The following is a 13119-nucleotide window of genomic DNA, read 5'->3' as shown; positions in this document are numbered from 1 at the left end:
CAGTCATGTTAATGAGGCTAATTAAAGTGGGCTGGACGTGTCCATTCATAGTTTTTGATGTGAAAGTGTAGATATCAAAGGCAGGAGAAAATGGCTTTGTGACGGGCCAAACAGTTAATGTCTTTATTCAAGCCCAGGGTAACAGTGTCAAATTTGTAGATGAATTCAAGTTCTGCAGTCTCTCTCTGTAATTGGTTAGTGAAATTCCTTTGTAGAAGAATAGCTACTTTTAAATCCATGACTGAATGACCAGGCAGGTTCCCCTACAGCTTTAGTGTGTTACAATTTCCGATGTCTGATTTGTGTCCATTTATCTTTTGTTGTAGAGACTGTCTGTGCAATATACATGGCAGAGGGGCATTCTGGCAGTTGATAGCATATATCACAACAGATGATGTGCATTGTCTGAGCCCTGGTGCAGTGGCTTATGTGGTTAGGTCCTGTGATGGTGTCGCAAGCATAGACATGTTGACCCAGTTGGCAGCAGGGTTTGTTACAAGAGTAGGTTCCTGGGTGAGTGCATCTGAGGTGTGATATGTAGCGGCTGGAAAGGATTTGCTTCAGTTTGGGAGGTTGTCCGTAAACAAGGGATGGTTTGTAATATCTGCATACACAAGACATTCATGAAACTGCATCCTGCTCTCTGACATTACCTCATGTAAAGCTGTACCTCATCTTTTTCCCTCTTTAGGGGATTCACAGTGCTCTTCATGCACAGCGTTACATAGGGGCTAGAGAAGAGCACAATCATCCCAAAGGGATAACTAAGATGCTTTCTACCATGAGGACCCAGAATATCTTCTGGGTACAGTATGTTGCTATTACTTCATTTCAGTTGGCTTGCCTGTTGTACTAGCTAGTGTGCATGTAGGGGATTCTCATGAACATCACCTTCAGCGCCTGTTGTGCTTCCAGGCAGTAAATATGCCCTCATCTGGCAGGACCATCGGTAATGCTGGACCAGAGAGCCCTGGCTGACCAGATTCAGGCTGTTCAGTGGGGCTGGCACAGTGCCGTGGCGGGGAGCTCAGTGATGGCTGGGACCGGAAGCAGCAGTGCTAACAGTGCAGCCCCAGCTGGGGCCGGAGACAGCAGGGTTCAGTGGGCAGCGCAACACTGGCCAGCTGGGAGCAGTCGGGAAGGGAGCCTGCAGGTGCTGGACCTGGGAGGACCCAGATGGATAAAACAACCAACCAGTACAATATTTTTGTGTATTGTAAGTTAAAATATATTTGAATGTAAATTGTATGATTCCTTTCAAAGTGCTGAACAGCTATGTCTCCTTGATTATCATAAACTTTATAGTGGCAAATAGAGGGACTTGAACATTTCTAAAAACTCTACTTTTAACATGCTCTTTATTTACCAAAGAATAAGCATTTCTTTTGTATGTTGTGATCATGGGTGAGTAGATTTGAAACAAGTTAAAATAAGTTTTTTATATTTCATCACAGACAAATATTTAATCACGGAAAATACACCAAAGTTCTTCGTTATCTCAAGTATTAGCATCACTGACTTGAATATCATATTCTGTACTTTTCCTGGCCACTGCAGGAATTAAATAATTGTATGTGACGCAGCTGATGTATTGATCAATAAAACAACAACAATAATTTACACTGAAAGTTTAGTGTAATTCCAAGAATCTGCATTAACGCAGCAGTGTGGTTATAACAGAATCGATAGACAAGCATCTTACTTAGTGAAGTGCATACATGAAGTATAGCTGAATTTTCAACACCCAATGAATATAAATTAAGAAAATAAAATCCATTCCCAGAACATGTTCTATAAACTGTGCATTGGCAACATATCTGAGAGTGTACCAGACAATAAAACTTTAAATAATATTACAAAAATTCCCACTTCAATTTTTAGTCTCTCTTTTACTCATTATTTACACTACTAGCTTGGCATCTGCATCTATTTTATTTTAAGTGCTGCTGCAAAAGAGCTTTGTAAATTTGCTGTCATGTGTCATCTACTTCTCTTAGCTCTATAGTTTGATGGTACTCTAAATCCCTCTTTCTGTTTCTCTAACCACTGATCCCCTTACCTGGCATTTTAAAATCTCCCATCTAGTGCCTTTGTATTATGGCTGAGGTTTTCAACCTATCGATACTGGCAGGAGTCAATGGTATTTAATTCAGTAGGCTAGATAAAAGCAATTGAACTGGTTCTTTAGTTATACTGTAACAAGCTTGTGTTTATATAGGATCATAACTATTCTAATCCAAATGTTATATACACATTGAGGTTGGTACTACAGCTTTGAGAAATAAGATAATATGAACCAAAAGTTATTTAATAAAATGATTTGAAACTGGAAACCTAGAAAGAGGGAAAATGTATGTGATTCCAGTTCTAGTATAATCTGTAAAACAGGCCTGTTCAGATACAATCTGATTTTATTGCTTTCAATCTTTTCTCAACTGTTTCATACGTTTCCAAGAGAAAATGTCTCATGCAAAAATGATCTAAACTAGGGGTGTAAAATCCCATTTAATAAGTTAAGTATTTAAACATAAAACAGCTTATTTAACCACTATTTATTTACACAGGAGCAAGAGGGGTTTGCTCCAGCTCAGCTGGGCTGCTGGTTAACCCTAACTTGTAAGCATCACCCAGTAAAAGTGAAGCTTAAGAGTTAACCATTCACATCCCTAATCTAAACAGTAAACAAGGTTGCACTTCCTTCTCTTAGATACAGCCATTCAAAAATAGATATGTTATATTACAGAAAACAGAAAATAATCTAATCAAATATAGGATACATTGTTGTAATACTATATTAAATAATAACGTGCAATGGAATAGTTCACATTATTCATGTCTACATATATATATATCATTCCTCTGAAACTGACAAAAATTATCAAAAACTACAACATCAAAGTGGGAATAACACACCTTGACTGTTCTTAATTATGGATGTACATGCTTTCTTTCAGTAACAATAGGATATGCTACTTTAGAATCTACCTGGCAATTCAAAAATAAAAGCCTAAATCTTGCAAAAATCTGTTCTTCTGCAGTCTAATATTACAAGTATTTAGACTGTGGATGGTTTACATTCAAAGTCACTCTTTTGTTCCCTTCTGAAAAAAATGGAATTCTTTACATTTAGACATGTAAGGTTTACACAGACGTGTACCATTTACTTGTGGAATACAAACCACTACAAAATGGAAAATTATATAGATGTAAATGAGTAGTAGTAAAAGTTAAATTGGTAGCTTTTGATTTTATAGTCTTCTCCCCCCCTTTCTGCCAAACTGGCCTAATTGTTAAATGTTATTAATTTTACAATCCATTTTTATTAGTTAATTTAATAAAATTCTTAAGTAGTTGTAAGTAAACACCAAAGTAGAGAAAAAGCAGATATTCAAAACATAGCAGATCATGATACAAAGTGTGATGTGTCCTTGAACTCATAGCATTGTAGTATGCAATTACCTTAAAGAAGTAAAGAAGCCACCCACACAACAGTACTGTGACTTTGTTCCTTATCTTCAAAGAACAAGCCACTTGCATCTTGATCAAATCCTTTAAACAATACCCGAACACTCAACAAAGCACTTTCATTTGCTTTAGTTATTTAATTTAATTAGTACGAATACAGACATGCATTTAAACTCTGATCTTTGTGAAGAACACCTCCCCCCCTGAAAAAACACCAAAAATTATTTGATTTAATTGTAATTTTGTAAATATTCCCCCCACCCCTCCTGTTGTACCTGACGGGAGCGCCTCTGCTCTGTGCAGGCTTCAGTAGGATTGTCACAGTGCTCTCTGTTTGATTCAAAGGTGTTTCCAGTTCATACGGTGGCATAGATGGTGCTGGGCGGGGGAGGGCAGGGGAAACAAGAGGCAAAATAGACTAATTATTTCTAGGTTTGTTTTCATAGTTTGTGTGTGTCAAATCAATTGTTAAAAGCAAGACCTCTTTAGAATACAGAACTACAGCAACAGCTCAAATTCAAACAACCACAAAAAATAGCTATTTTGAAAAAGTGACTAGTCGATTTGGATACCCTAACTTGGTATGCCTTCAAAAGGCCTAACATTCAGAGGGTGCTGAGAACCCTCCCTCTAAAGGTCAAAACTTTTTTAGTTGGCAAATTGAGAACCCAAAAATCAAAGCATGCAAAATCACCATTTATTTTTGAAAATGTAGGCCCAACTCTCTTGCTATAGCTATGGTAGACAGACACACTCAGATCTTACCATGGACATTTCAGCCATTCATGAAGCTAGGAATGCCGTACCCTAGTGTAAACACCATTTACAACTGTGCAACAGAATTAGCATTAGTGAAGTTTATACCAGTTTAAAACCAGACTAAGCTGTGCTGGTGTAAACTGTCTATACTGGTGGCTGAAATCCAAGTGAACACAAGGCCTTAGTTATGTGGCGGTGTAACAGGGCAGCTGCCCTGTACTGGCCCTTTAAGAGTCAAACCCCAGCCTGGAGCAGGGCCGGGGAGTTCAGCCCAGCTGGGCAGCGTTGGCCAATTAAGGCCCAGCTGGGAGCCATAAAAGGGAAGGGCTGCTGCAGAAAAGGCAGTGTGAGCCTGGCTGCCGGGGGAGCAGGATGCTCCCTGGAGCTAGGGCAGGGCTAGAGAGCCAAGGCTGGGCCAGGGGCGCTTGGACAGACCAACGGCCAGCCTGCTAGGCCTGAAGTAAGGCCTGCCGGAGAGACACCAATCCCCCGGAAGGGGGGCTCAGAGCGAGTGACTTGGGCACTGCCGGAGGGCAGTGTGGCGAAGAGAATGACGTGACCGGAGGATTCCAGAGGGGGAACCCCACGTGAGCAGAGGCCCGTGCGGGCAGAATGGACTGATTCCAGGGGCAGACGACGGACCCCCGCTACGGTGGTGAGTGACCCCCTCACAGGCGGTTGTTACATTTTTTTGTTGTCATTAAGGATTTTATATCATTCTGGGCATATTTTCTTTCATCCCCACTGTTCAATGTTCGGCCCTAGGCAATGTGCCCTGTTAGCCAAGGTGTGGCCAATAATTTTTGGTGAAGGCCACTCCCCTGATTGTGGAAAGTGGTCAACGGCTACACTTTTCTGTTAAAGAGGTGCAGGGTCGAGGATGGTGCAGAAGGGTACACGGGCTGAGGGACTGGGGTGCAGGAAATGGTGTGAAGTCTGAGAGGGAGTTTGAGTGAATGGGGGGTTGTGACCTGGAGCAGGGGATTTGGGTGCAGGATTGGGGGAGGAGGAGAGGATTCTGGCCTGGGGGAGGGTTGTAGGAGGGTGTGCCGAGTCTGGGAGGGAGTTGTGACCAGGAGCACGGGGGTGCAGAGGGTTTGGATAGTGACCTGGGAGAGGGAGTTGGGGTGACAGAGGAAGACTCTGTCTGGAAGGCACTTACCTAAGCATCTCTTAGCCAGCAGCCCTGTAATACCCCCAAGGCAGGCTGGGCTCAGATTACTTAAAACTGCAAGTTGCTCCCTCCATGTGGCTCTCAGCTCTGGAAGGGAAGAGAGCCTTGTGCTGCCCCCATCCTCCAGGCTAATCTCTCAGCTCCTATTCGATGATTGTTTCTGACCAATAGGAGCTGAGAGATTGGGTGGGGTCAGTTCCTATTGGCCAGTTGTTTCCAGCCAGTAGAAGCTGAGGATTAGGCTGGAGGCAGGGCAATCACACAAAACCTCCCTCTCCCTCCAGAGCAGAGGGGCACCCTGTGCTTAGATCAGCAACTGCTGAGTGCCTGGGCGTCCTGGCAGGGGGGGGGTCATCTGCGGGCTGGATCAGGTGGCTTGGTGGGATAGATGCGGTCTGCTAGAGGTATCTTGCCAACCTCTGCTGTAAGCTGAGTGCTTGGACAGCCACCTAGAAGAGATTCAGGTGTTGCCCAGCTCATTAGCAGAATGCTCACAGACGGTAGCGTGTGTTTTTATTGGTGGTGCACATATGCGCTTGTCTTGGCACATATAACAAAATTTATTCCACACACAGGTGGAAAAATTAGGAGGAACACTGACCCAAGTCCTTATTTACTGTACACTATTCACTGATCCATAAGTCAAAAGGACAGAAGTGACCACTGTGATTTCTAGTCTGACCTTCTGCGTAACACAGACCACCAAACTTTTCTGAATTAATTCCAGACTGAACTTCAGCATATGTTAAAAAAAAAAAAATGTAATCTTAATGTAAGCATTTCCAGCCATGAAGAATCCACCATAACCACTGGTAAATTATTCCAGTGGCTAATTGCCCAATTACAAAATTGCACCTTGTTTCCGATACAAATTTGTCTCACTCCTACTTCCAGTCGTATCTTGTTATAGCATTACGTGCTAGATTGAAGAGCCTTCCATTATCAAAATTCTGTTCCCCAGGAAGGTAGGTATACAGATTGTGATCAAGTCACCCCTTAATGTTGGCCAAACGAAACGTTAACAAGCTCCTTTAGCCTATCACTCTGAAGCATATCTTCCAATCCCTTTATTATTCCCATGGCTCTTCTCTGAGCTCTCCCCCATTTGTCAACATCCTTCCTGAACTTTGGATACAGTATTCCAGTAGTGGTTGGACCACTGCCAAATACAGAGGTAATATGGTCCTAGATACCTCAAACAGGGCACCATTCTTTACATTCCAGTGCTAAGTATGTTCAAGGATTTTTAGCGGATAATTATCCAATGAATTTATCCCTACAATTACTAGGTACAGTAATCACAAAAAATCCCAATGTGCATTTATTGCCATTCCCCACAATATAAATTCCTTACTATGCTTTTGATTAATGCATTTGTGTTTCTCTCTGTACATTCTACCACAAAGATGAAAACGTCACAATGAGATGCAGGGAGAATAAGAATGACAGGGACACATGCTAAAAAATACTGTACCCATATTGCTTATTTTGTATTTTCAAAAAAGGAAAGTTGGGGAAAAAGATAGCTAATGAATTTTGGGCTGTGTGAGAATTTTTGGGATGCTCTGAGACCATGCTTCAAGTTCTTCACTGGCTGTCAGTTTAATTTCCAGAAACATAATAGAGAAGCTGAGTATAAGGACAATTCCACTGCAGATTTGGATCACATTTTGTCATCAATTATATAGGGATTTTAGTGCATGCAGTTGGATCGCATTCCAACAACAAAGGGGATAAAATGTTTCTCAGTTTTTGGGGGCGAGAAGATATCATGAATGGTCTTTTAGAGAAGTTGGCTCTTCTCATTCTCTGAATACCACAGGTCCTGATGTTCTTGTCTAATGCAGTTTCAAATCTGCCTCAGTCAACATACCTGTTATGAATGTGTGCAGTGTGACAGCTCACTACACTTCATAAGTGAGAGCTAGACATGTAGCATTTCTGCTGTACTCTCAATTGTTCATGCCCCATTAAAGAGATTTTCTGGCACTGTACTAATTTAGAATCATGTTGAGGCTGAATGAACTCTGAATGAAACCATCTCAGATTCATGTCCCAAACCCCCTAAACTAAATTTTGCAACCACAGGCACCTGGGGTTGACTCCAAAAGCATATAAATCACATGTTTCCTTTGTGCTAACTTACATGGTTTTGAACAGAACTTCAAAAAGTCTACATGTTCTGAATTTCACGCACCTGGAATTATTCAAATATGTAATATATCAGTTTGTCTGAAACTTTGAAAGTAGAAAACTAATATTATCTCTCTGACAAACTACCTGTAAAGCATTAAAAGAGAGGTGGATCAAACAAAGAAAATAACAATGACCATAGTACAAATACAGAAATCATTAACTTAATATAATACCTGATATTTTAGTTGTGAATTGACTTGTGATTGGAGGTCCAAATCCTTTGGCTGTGCTGGCTCTAATGGTAAAAGAATAGGTGGTCCCAGGATACAGTCCAAAAAAAAGGTAATGGGTTTCATTTCCTAGCTTTAAAACTCGTCCACTTTGATTTGATAAATCTATTTCTGGGTCAAAGGAACTGACAGCCTTGTAGGTGATCTGCAAAAGAATAAGAAACTTATAAAATATCTTGAGCAGATGGACAAAGATTGCATCTTTATCCCATAAACCCTTCTGATGTATGCACTGTCAGACATTTTATGATAAGCAATCTTATAGCCTTATACTCTTCAAATCCTGACTCCAATGAAGGGAAACAGGATTTCAGCCAAAAATGTTATGAGTTATTACTTTTATAGATACAGGGACTTAAAAGTCTGCAAGAATACAACAGTAAAGGATGGGTTCAGACTTAAGTTAATACCTTTAAGTTGGTGGCTTTCACAATGTCATTTTTCTGAATTCATATTACTGTTGGTTTTCAGCAAAAAAAAAAAAAAAATACAACTAGCAAAAACAGATATGCAAGTGACAAAGGTGTAGCCTCATTTCTAAGCTGTCTGAATGTAATTATGGTTTGCACTGAATAAGATTAGCCTCACTAGATGACAAGGGCAGCTTTAAGTGAATGCTTCACGAAGTGGGTGACACTTATGCTTCAGTCTAGACCTCATGTCTTATAATTGTTGCATTGTAATTCTTAAGGTTGTGACTATACTGCATGAAATTCAAGATTCCTGTTCTGGGAAAAAATATGTTAAATACCTGCAAAGTAAATCCCTCATTTTTTGTTCCTTCCTTTTAAACACTATTACCTATTTTCATTAAAACAGCAAAACCAATTCACAATAAAGTACTGTATGCTGTTTCTACTGGATATCTATGACTTAAATCAACAAGATAATTTAAAAACAAGGAGCTAATTAAAAAAATTTAAATGTAAACTTAATTCCCCTTCTTTGCTTTTAGAATTACCTACAATTTACACATAACTCTAGCACTGTTATATACAATGGAATTGACATTTTGTTATAGTTATCAACACATTATTATATTCATCTGAAGGAATATTTAAGTGGAAACATGAAGGAAAACTGTATGCTGTGTATATTAATCAAAGGTCTGATTTGATTAGATACAAAGATACAATACATAATATCATTCCTAGCTCTTATATAGTGCTTTTCATTAGTAGCTCACAATGCATTTCAGTGTTTAATGTTTTTATGCTCACAACACTCTTGTGAAGTATTATCTAAACTTTTATAAATGAGAAATTGACATACACTTAGATACAATGCTAACCCTTCCTATTATAGTTAAATATCTATAATTTCATAAAATCTCTGAATCACTGAAAAAGGTACTTTTACCTAATACATTTAGCCTGGTGTCAGTAAAATGCTAAAAACAGAAATTAGTGCCCAAGAAAAACTTTGATACACTTTCATTTTGAATCATTTAGTCTCCTGAATTTTCCTGAGCAAGGACTGATCTAAAAACTTGTAGGGGTCTGTGAGAAGACAGAGATAATTTCCTAATGTTTCTGACCAGTTTTATTTAAAATACTCAAGAGGTTACAGATTCTGACACTCCTGTGGTAGAACTACAGCTTTTAATTATGTTTATTGTACTGGATTAACTATCAGGAGAATGCAAGGCAAGCCTTTTCACAGCTCATAAGCAACTTGCTCATTGAACAAGAAGTGACTTCCTTGGGTAGTTAGTTCCTGTAATTTTTACAGTACGCTTCTGCAATCGTTCAGTAAAACTGTACCTATTTAAGACTTTTCTTTCAACCAGTGCACCTTTATAGATTTAGCAAAGGTGGAAAGATTAAAATGGAAAAAGAAGTGACAGAAATGTTATCACTCGTATGCAGACTCACTTTCACCAGGTTTAGGTAACATGTTGGTGAGCTGGCTAGAATCCTGCCCTTTTCATTGCTACCAACTGGAGTCTTGCACTGGTGATAGAAATGGGTTGGAAATAAAAAGAACCTTATGTAGACAAGGCTACTCGTGTTAGCACCATTTTGTCCTCTAAATGCTGTCTCCTACTCTGAGTTTCTAGGTTTCAAATGACGATGGGCGATAACTCCTTGATGAGTATGATCATCTTCCATCTTTCAAGTGATGTCTCTGGGTTGTCCAGGTTTTAGACACATGCAACAATGTTGAGAGAATGATGGTTTGATAGACAAAAAGTTTGATGTCTGTTCGAATATTGTGATCTTCAAAAACCCTGTGCCGTAAATAAGTAATGGCTACACTGGCACAGCTCAAACCAAGTTTTTCCATCCATTCTGTAGACTATTATGCTAATAAAGACCGCAAACATGGTTGGGGCAATGATACAGCCCTGTTTGACTTCTCTTTATATCATGAAAGGTTCACTCTGGGAGCCAGTGCTACTCAGAAGAGTTATCATGAAGCAACTTTAGAACACTGACGTTTCATCAAGACATTCAATCTTTGAAAGTACAATCCGAAGGGCACAGCAATTCACTGAGTCAAAGGCTGCAGTTAACTCAATGAAAGCCATGTATAGTGGTTCATTTTGCTCTCAACACTTTTCTTGCAGCTGCCATGCAATGAAGATATCTGCAGTTCCACGACATGGTTTCAAATAGTGTTGAAATCAGTCCATTTGGACCTAATTATAATTGTGGTGAACTGGATTTTTGATATTTTAATTCCACAGTTTTCCCCAGCAGGAATGTAAGGGACTACCTGGAAGTTGCAGCCTGTTTTACCCAGTTTAAAGACAGATTCAGGTTTGTTTTACAATAAAACTTTAGAGTTATGAACACAAGAATTACAAACTACAGAGAACAAAACAAAAACCAAAACCAAAAAAGCAAATAGAGTACAGTACTGTGTCAAATGTAAACTACTAAAAATGAAAGGGAAAGCAGCATTTTTCTTCTGCCTAGGAAAGTTTCAAAGCTACACTAAGTCAATGTAACACTTTAAAGACTAACAAAACATGTACATTTTCTTAAAGTTTACCCTGTACAGACTAACTTGGAGCTACTAAGTCAATGGTCCGCTGTAAACTTTGGAAAGAACAACCGTAATGTTCAGTTATGAACATTTCAAAGTTACAGCCAACCTCAATTCCTTAGGGCTACGTCTAGACTGGCCCCTTCTTCGGAAGAGGCATGCTAATTTCTAACTTTGGAATAGGGAAATCCGCGGGGGATCGCACCAGTCTGGACGCTCTTTTCCGGCTTTTCCCCAAGCCGGGAAAAAAAGCGGCGGCCATGTTTATTTAAATCCCGCGGGGGATATTTAAATCCCCGCGGATTTCCCTATTCCAAAGTTAGAAATTAGCATGCCTCTTCCGAAGAAGGGGCCAGTCTAGACACAGCCGAGGTGTTTAACTCCAAGTTTCTACTGTATTTTTTAAGACATTCAACTGAATAAAAAACATGTTGAATCATGAAGATATTGTTTAGCTACACTATACTTTCTCTCTGTCCTGCTGTTTATAATGGGAGTTCCAGTCTCTTCCCCTCTCATTGACATCTACAAAGAAGACAAGTCTTTGTATTTTTTTTCCCAGAAGTGGATTGAGAAGACTTTCTTTACCACCCACATCAGGCATAGTGCTCCCTTCAGTGCCTCTAAGGAACAGAATACTTGGCTCATAAGTGGCAGATTAGAGAGTCACTGAACTATACCCACGCAAGCAAATAAAAAACAGGACTTTGTAGCACTTTAAAGACTAACAAGATGGTTTATTAGGTGATGAGCTTTCGTGGCCCAGACCCACTTCCTCAGATTAAATAGTGGAAGAAAATTGTCACAACCATATATACCAAAGGATACAATTTAAAAAATGAACATACAAAAAGGATTGTATCCTTTGGTATATATGGTTGTGACAATTTTCTTCCACTATTTAATCTGAGGAAGTGGGTCTGGGCCACGAAAGCTCATCACCTAATAAACCATCTTGTTAGTCTTTAAAGTGCTACAAAGTCCTGTTTTTTTTTTCAGCTACACCAGACTAACACGGCTACATTTCTATCACTATTCTGCAAGCAAATAAAGCCTTTAATCATATCTGGGGAATTGTAGTTTGCATTCAGACATATGATCAAGTCCAGCACCTTAATTGGGATTCGAAGAAAGAGCAAGACCTCATGTGACTGAGTCAAACTGCTCATATAAGTATATTAATCTGTTTTTTAAATTAAATTAAGATTTAATCTGATATATGTTGTTTGCCCTATTCACATTGTAACTGCGCTGCTGATTAACACCAACCATAGAACAGTATTACTATTTTCTTTTGAGATTTTTCTTTGATTGTTTGAATTCTGAATTGTTTTGAAATACAGGAGCTTAAAATTTCCCATAATCCTCTTTTAAGTACAGAGTTGGGCTATTATTCTCCTTCCACTGAATGCACCTTTGCCATTCTTACTATAAATGATGTCAGTTAAACACATGCACTAAGGAGAGAGCTATGTCACCGTTACAAATTACTCAGCAATAAGGTTATGCCTGTATGTTTTTATACAGAAAATTAGCTGACCAATACATATTTTTCTACAAGTCAAGCCTAAAATCAGCAAAAGATACTGAAATATATATTGATTAACACATTCTGATAATTGAGGAAGATGTGCAATTGTTTGGTTTGGGACATAATCAAAGTTAGTGCTACCAAAATCTAGCCATATATTATCATAACCTTTCATAATAAAGCAGCCTAAATAAATGCATCAATATCTTAGCATTCAAATTAACTCTTTTCTTTTGCTGTCTCTCTCTCTCTCTCTCAAGTATTTCAATACCAATTTAGTAGTAAGGTCAGGTAAGAGGTTTAACCATGATTACAGTCTGACAGCTTAATCTGTGCAGTCTTTTGTCACTTTTTCTGAAAGGCATTCAGGTTCCATATGAAGAAGAACAGCAATTTTTAGAACCCTAACAACATGTAATTTTGTTGAATTTGCATTAAAAAATATGTTAGCTTTTTTTTTTTAAATTGCACCTGCTTGTTTCTATTACAATAGGCTTCCTGAAATGAGTCCCACATAAATGTGATGATGACTGTCACTACTATTATCTCTTACATTTTTTCCTTTTGACAATTCATTCTATGATCTATCCTTCTATCATTCAAATATTTAATCTATATTACTAAGCAGAACAATATATCACAAGGTTTACCAAGTGGCATCCTCAGTCACAATAACCCAGTGCCATACTCATTCCAGTAATTTTTTCCTGAATTAGATTTTATTTATGGTGTCAGTCTGTGTTCTAACTGGGACCAATTTCAAAGAAACATTT

General features: G+C 38.9%; 1 protein-coding gene and 1 long non-coding RNA gene across 12 annotated transcripts in view; one reads left to right on the top strand and one right to left on the bottom strand.

The window, feature by feature from the left end:
- Positions 1-786, top strand: part of LOC142827118 (uncharacterized) — a 56734-nt gene extending 55948 nt beyond the window's left edge. Inside the window, exon 5 of the long non-coding RNA XR_012901550.1 lies at positions 692-786. This is a non-coding gene — a long non-coding RNA (uncharacterized LOC142827118). The remainder of the gene's footprint in view (positions 1-691) is intronic.
- The window catches only part of PTPRM (protein tyrosine phosphatase receptor type M), a 690600-nt gene that overhangs the window by 287397 nt on the left and 390084 nt on the right, over positions 1-13119 (bottom strand). For all 11 annotated transcript variants that reach the window (XM_075920958.1, XM_075920953.1, XM_075920954.1 and 8 more), the window contains exons 10-11: positions 7768-7969; positions 3741-3843 (exon numbers count right to left, since the gene is read on the bottom strand). In XM_075920958.1, the coding sequence (XP_075777073.1) occupies positions 3741-3843; positions 7768-7969 (305 nt within the window). The remainder of the gene's footprint in view (positions 1-3740; positions 3844-7767; positions 7970-13119) is intronic.

This window comes from Pelodiscus sinensis, chromosome 2 (assembly GCF_049634645.1).
Source record: "Pelodiscus sinensis isolate JC-2024 chromosome 2, ASM4963464v1, whole genome shotgun sequence".
NCBI lineage: Eukaryota > Metazoa > Chordata > Testudines > Trionychidae > Pelodiscus > Pelodiscus sinensis.
This window is presented reverse-complemented; position numbering and strand designations above follow the sequence as displayed.